Genomic DNA, 7,221 nt, shown 5'->3' with positions numbered 1-7,221 from the left:
ATACATACCCCTCAGTTTATCCTGTTCGAGCGCTTATGTAACTAAATTCATGTTGTGAAAAAACAACATTACATCAAATTACAAACTGAAGATTATGTTAGTTATCCAAAATAGAGTAATACCGTTGCAACGTTAAAAAACCTTTCAATCTTCAGCAACATTTCAGTCATTAAATTGTCCATACTTGATCTGCTCTAAGCCTTTAATATCGTCAAATTAAACACCTTGTAATAGACAAAGTTGATGCTGCCTCAAAAGCAAATCTCACAGCAAAGGTCCCGCAAATGCAAATACCTCGCCCAGTGCCCCGCCTAAATGTGGGCGGAGGCTGTGTCTCCTAAACGCACAGCGAACAGGGAGAATAATACTTTACAGGCTGAATCACAAAAGCGCACAACAGTCTTCAGTCGCTGCGGTAGATGTGCGACTCCAAACGGGAGGCACGGTGACTGCGATAAAGAAGGGGCGAGAAAACACACTTAGAGGTAAGACACTAGAGTCAGCATCCTAGTGCACTTAAAATACATTTCATGCTTTTGGGTTCTTTTTGCGAATGATTCTGAACTAGGCTATTTACCTGTCCAAAAGTGACTGGTTTTTTGCGTTAGGAAGAATGATATTTATCATACTGTAGGCACACATCTGTTTGATTGTTCTTTTAAAGGTGTTTGCATCTCCAGCTGCAATGGCAGTCTAAAGTTTATTTAAGAGAGCTAATGAACACTGTCACGCTGAACAGTGTGGACAATGAAAGGACACTTCAAAGACATCTTAGACGCAAAGTAATAAATAAGTAGCCTCTCTATATTTTGGAGAAATGTTGTATTTGCCACGTAAGTGATTTTTACCTGCGTGTCTTTGTTAAAACAAAAGCATTTTATAATAGGCACTAACATGTTTTAACATGCTTTGAATGTGTTTTAATATATTTCTGTTGGTTTTTGACAGATTGTTCCTGTAACAGGGAGAATGCCAGCTAAAAGCATGAACTCCGATTTGGAGTTTGACTCTTTGCAGCCGTGTTTCTACCCGGACGAGGATGACTTTTACTTCTGCAGACCAGACGCTGCACCGCCTGGTGAGGACATCTGGAAGAAATTCGAGTTGCTGCCCACTCCTCCTCTCTCCCCGAGCCGGGCAGCGCTTCCAGGGGATCCGGATGAGCTGGGTGCGATGGCTGGGGAATGCTCGCTGATGGGGTTTGGATTAACGGACCCGTTGGACTGGGCTTCCGAGCTTCTGCTCTTACCGGAGGACGACATTTGGGGGGCGTCGGACGGAGACCTCTTCGGCTCCGTTTTGGATACTACGGACAATTCCATCATTATTCAGGACTGCATGTGGAGTGGCTTCTCCGCACGGGAGAAACTGGAGCGGGTGGTAAATGAGAAACTCGGGAAAGCCGTCTCTACCCCTGCTGCCAGTGTTGAAGTCAGTAAAGAAGCGGCGGTCAAAGCGCCGGAGATGAGCCCCTCTATACCGAAGTGTGTGGACCCTACAGTGGTTTTCCCTTATCCCGTTAACAAAAGAAACGGGAGCAGCAGCAGCCAAAGTGTCCCACAACCGATAACGCAGCACTTGCAGTCGGTCAGCGCGGATGAGACACTCAGCGACTCTGGTAAGAGTTAGCGATGCTAACGCATGCAGTGTCTGTTGTTCAAACGTAAAAAATGACGTAGACGGTGATTGTTTAGGATGCGTTACGCACTATGTCTTTGTGCATTGTCTGCCTGGAAGTTAAGAAAATAATATTGGAATTATTACATTTCAATTATTGTTTAATATTAGTATACATTTGATAATATATTGTTAATAAGGACTATATTAAAAAATGATAATAATATACAAAATGCTGATAGTGATTATACTGCTAAATAGCTCTTTGCATTTGGCAGTCAACAATTTGGCCTGGTTTGTAAGTGGTCATTGGGATAATTGTTGAAGATCATATGACAGGCCCTGAATCGGATTAGTGTGTGACATTCCAGACTGTCGGTCACACGCGCGCGCACACACACCTACTAGTAGTAAGTGAGCGGCGATGGGAGTTTATGTAATACTGGGACTGTATACCCAGTAGATGGCGGTAATATTTGATGTTGCCCATGATGTTAAGCCGTTTGGCTCGATAGCTCTTGGTTAATTATTTAATGTCGATAACGTCATTTTAGAAAAGAAAACACATCCTCCTGCAATCCATTAAATTGTGCTTTAAGATATAAAAGCAGAACATAATTTAAGAATTTGTAAATTATTACTTCAGTATTTTAAAACGTGAACTTTTTCTGATTTAGAGTGCAATTAAAACATGGGCTCAGATGTATGGCACTATGCTAGGGGTGCATAAAGGCAAGCCCCTAAATTCAGTGCCCCCCAATAAGTCGCTTCCCTTCAAAATGAGAACTTGTTTCAAATGCAAATCCAAAACGACAATCACACGTGAGTGAGAGAATAAGAGCTTGGACCGGGCACCACTATGCCATAAAGGAGGCTCCCCGCGCGTGCGTGTGTTTGCGCGTGCGTCTACTAAAAAGACAGACCCCCTTCCTGCGTTGGGCTGAGCTTGGCAGGCTGAGCATCTAGCAGGGTGATAAAGGAGAAAGAAGAAAAAAGAAGGGATGGGTCGTCTCTCTTTACAGGGTGACGGCTTTGAACAAGCGCTGCCTTTCCTCCAGCTGTCTGCTTGGCCCGCCTCCAGGGCATCGGTTTAGGACACCATCAGATCAGTGTTACTCGCCAAATCCCGCGAATAATCGGACCCGGACCACGCGATTACAACATGGCTAGTTTTTCCCGCCTGTGCAATTATGCATTTTCGCGGGGGGGGGATGGGGGGGTGAAAATTCAACGTTTCGTGTCTGCGTTCTGTTGGAAACCAAATTGCACCGTTTGGTCTCTTCCTTAACGCAGGCAGACGGTTTCCTGTGGCGAGCTTTTGAAGTGAGAGGCTGTGGGCTCTAGTAAATGCCAAACACTCTTCATGTGTGGTTTTGCTGATAATCACCTCCATTATCTCATAAACATAGCTCTCTCAGGCGTCACACTGAGGCCACCTTGCTATCTAAGCTTAACTTGAAATGTGTCACCCGTTTTAAAGGCTCTGAAAATGTCTAACTTGACGGCAAACAACTTTTGTTTGAAAATATGACATGGTGAAACACTCACACTCTCACTAACCCCTCATTAGACGCTGTAAATAGAGGGTGTGTCAAGAGAGGAGACAGTAAAACCTGAGGTGGTCCAGTCTGGGTAAAGTCCAGCTCCTCTGTGTTTGACACAATGATGTGTTTGACACCAAAAAAACCAGCTTTGAACAATTGTCTCATCTGCCCACACAAAGGCATTTACCAGAGCACACACCCATAGGAAAACATGTATCCGAATCTTGTTCATACCTGTGTTGCGGTTGTTTCACATTTACACACTTATGCTTCTCATATAGCATACCTGTTCACTTAAATTTTCTTTTCACCTTACTAGATGATGATGATGACGACGACGACGAAGATGACGAAGACGACGAAGATGAGGAGGAGATCGATGTGGTCACAGTGGAGAAAAGGCGTTCCACATCCACCAAGATAACCAACACTGGTCTGTCTGTTGCAAACTCTCAGGCATCTGCAGGAGGGCGGTCGAGCACAGGGGTGAGCAAAGCTCCGCAGGAGTTAATTCTGAAAAGGACAGCGGCGGCCTCCATCCACCAGCAACAGCATAACTACGCAGCCCCATCCCCGTACTCCGACCCTCAAGACGTACCTACTGCTCCCCCCTGCAAGAAACTCAGAATCGACAACAGCACTATCTCTCTACGCACTGGCAGACACCAAAACTCTTCCCCAAACTCCCCTACTAACACAACACCGGGCCAACGTATGAAGAAGAGCGAAACCAGCAGCCCACGATGCTCGGACTCAGAGGACAGCGAACGGCGGCGCAACCACAACATCCTGGAACGCCAGCGTCGCAACGACCTGCGTTCCAGCTTCCTCACTTTGCGCGACCAGGTGCCCGAGCTGGCGCACAATGACAAGGCGGCCAAGGTGGTCATCCTGAAGAAGGCCACGGAGTACGTCTACTCCCTGGAGGCACAGGAGCTCCGACTCCAGCAGGAGAAAGACAGATTGCAGGCCCGGCGACAACAGCTTCTCCGCAGGCTTGAGCAAAGCAGGACACGCTAACCGCTAATGCTCAACATCGATTCTAGGGACACTCACTGCTGACACTTTTTTTGCACATTTTTTGACGTCAAGAATGTTTCAGGTTTACTTTGTCACCCCAATCACACGATAAAGAAACAACAATGAGGGAAGGGAGAAATGTGATGGAAATGAACTATATTCCGCATTTTGTTTTCCTGCAAGAACAACACATGACAGGCATTCTTTATAAACAGAGCTAGTCTTTAATATACAAATATACAGACTTTACATTTAATATCTTCCAGACAATAAAGACTCTTCGAAAGGCTATAATATTTCACACCACCATCACTGGTGCTGAATCTCATGGATGTACCTCTACGCACCTTGATGTCGGACACTTTTGTATATAGATTTGATAAAGAAACGTACACTCAGTCTGCCTTGATTTTGTACACGATATTGTCTTTTTTGTTTTTATAAAGATGACAAAAGCTGCCAATAACTAGACTGGAAGTTTATATACCTTTAACAAGTACTGTAAGACCTCGATTTATGAGGATTTTTGTAATATAAAGACACGTTGTTTTGTTCTTTTGGTCTTATAATCTCTCTGTTATGACATGCATTACTAATTCCTACATTTATGCTTTAGTGTGCTTCCGATACATACTAAATTTGATACTTATATTTTCGTATGAAAATGAGTTCTTAGATATCACTTTATCTTGTTTTTTATCCTTTTCTTAACTTTGTTTCTTTTGTACAGAAAAGTCTTTCTATCTCCATTTATAAAACTTCTATTCTTTGCTGTCTTTTTTCTTTGTTTATATATTTGTAAGTATTGGGTTCATAGAACTGGGTCAATCGGGAAAAAAATATTTTTTCTCATTTTCTATTATGTACATTTTGGTGCTGCAACTCACAGCACTTTGAAATACCTCATTTTGAAAAATAAATAGACATTTTGAAAACAAAAGAGCTTGTTGTCAAAGGATGAGTGCTTCTGTATCTCTGGTATGTGTTTGAGTCCTTTCAGGCATTTAGTGAGATAATAACAATATACTCAAATGAATTTCAGGCATGCTTGAAACTTCTTTATGAGCATTGACTAACATTTCAAAAAGCCCTAAAATAACTCTTACAAGTTATGACATTCAAGGGGCGGAAAGCTAGTCATAATGTTACGAAAATAATAAAGTCACTTTTTGAACAGTTAACAAAAGGAGAAGCCCATAGCTCACAGTGTCATGAAACTGGCCATCTCTAGTCTTTTTTAGAAATAAAAACATGACCATGAATATTTATACTACTATTAAAGGGATACTCCACCCAAAAACTAAAACTTCTGTCATGAATTACTCAATTTGTTCCAAACCTGTATACATTTCTTTGTTTGGTTAAACACAAAGAAAGATATTTCTGGGGCACCATTGACTACCATAGTAGTGTTTGTTCTGTTTGTTTGTTCTGTTAAACACAAAATAAGATATTTTATATTTTGTATATTTTATTTTCATATTTGGGAATCAAACAGTTCTGCGGCACCTTTGACTACCCCAGAAATCTCAGTTGCTAACATTCTTCTAAATATCTTTCTTTGTGTAAATCAAAAGAAAGAAATTTATAGAGGTTTGGAACTACCTGAGGGTGAGTAATTCAAGACAGAATTTTCATTTCATGTAGATTCACATGGGTGGAGTATCCCTTTAACACTGTTTTTCTCTTCATTAAATATAGAGATTAAATATCAATTGACAGAAAATTTTCATATTTTGCCACAACTATTTGCATGTTTTGAACTTTATTTCTGTTCATCATTTGCCAAGCTTTTCTCTCCCCATCTGCCTCACTATAAAACAAGATCTGCTTGTCCAAGCCCTCCCTGACAAAGAAAAACGAATATCTCCCGCGTTATTCACTCACTCGCTCTTTCTCTCTCTCACACACACACACACACGCACGGTTGATTCAGAAATCATCAGGGTACCAGGGTATCCACATGCTCTTTGAGGCACTCATACACAAAAACAAACGCTGACACACACACGGTCTCTCTGTAAGAGTGGATATGAAAGCGTGCGGAGCACACACTCGGACTCGCCCTCGCAGCTTCTTACCTCATTGTTCGGCAAGTTACCATGGAAACTGGAGCAGCTGCAGCGTGGCAGACTTCAAGTGCGAGTGTGTTTTATTCTATTTGTGCATGCGTGTGTATACGTGTGCGTGTAGGGGGAGTGAGTCTTTTGTGTGGAGAACAACGTGACCTGGGTTTAATATCCTGCTGGACCAAGGAGCAGGGTTTTTGTTTACAAACTAAAGTCACATGGTCTGAGAGCTGACGTCCAGCCAGAAAAGCTCCGCCCACAAATGTGACACAATGAGTGATTTACACTGGGCCAAATAAACACAGCAAAAGAAATCTGCCGCTGCAATACAGTAAAAACAAGGTCTGGCTATGTAAGGAAGAAAGAGAGAAAATAAAATCCTCAGAGAAACCTACGGACCCAGACTGCATGCGCTGTCTAGACAACTGACTGGTTACATAACAGCCAGTGTTTTTGGTCACTGTGTGTATGCTTGTGTGTGTGTGTAATGTTTGGTCCTCAGGATGAGGTAACCATGGGAGACCTCACTGTGCCATCTGGCTGATGGCTTATCCTGCCTGGTTATAGAAAAAAACAAAAACAACAAAGCCACGGGCTAAGACAATAACACACCAGCATGTGTAAACTGACAAAGCTGGTCAGGCAAAGGCACAATACTGTACTACATAAACCCTCCTGTCAAAGCTTATTATGTTTCGATAAAGAGCTCTGCATCAGTTTTCAGATTTTGTACAGATACATGTTATATATAAAAAAATCTTCCAAATAGTGTTTTTTATTCTCTCTCTCTTAGCACTCCCTCTGCGATAGATATTTACTTGCCACAGGCGTTATGTCATAATAAACTTTAAGACAACAGCTGTATATGAACGTATGTATGATATGTGGTGTGGTGTGGTTACATATGTGCATTGAAGTCTGAATTCTCCCAGAGGCGGGGTTCAGTCAGCAGAGAAGTCAGAAGTTTTGAA

At 42.3% G+C, this 7,221-nt stretch overlaps 1 protein-coding gene across 1 annotated transcript; it reads left to right on the top strand.

The window, feature by feature from the left end:
* Positions 1–356: 356 nt before the first annotated feature.
* Positions 357–5,116, top strand: mycn (MYCN proto-oncogene, bHLH transcription factor). Its single transcript, XM_057353846.1, has 3 exons — positions 357–485; positions 949–1,618; positions 3,481–5,116. Exons 2-3 carry the CDS (start codon positions 970–972, stop codon positions 4,179–4,181), a joined length of 1,350 nt encoding a protein of 449 aa, XP_057209829.1. The 5' UTR covers positions 357–485; positions 949–969; the 3' UTR covers positions 4,182–5,116.
* The last annotated feature ends 2,105 nt before the right edge of the window (positions 5,117–7,221 follow it).

This window comes from Triplophysa rosa, linkage group LG15, assembly GCF_024868665.1.
Source record: "Triplophysa rosa linkage group LG15, Trosa_1v2, whole genome shotgun sequence".
Classification (NCBI taxonomy): Eukaryota; Metazoa; Chordata; class Actinopteri; order Cypriniformes; family Nemacheilidae; genus Triplophysa; species Triplophysa rosa.
The sequence above is the reverse complement of the archived record's forward strand: the minus strand, read 5'-3'. Positions and strand labels throughout refer to the sequence as shown.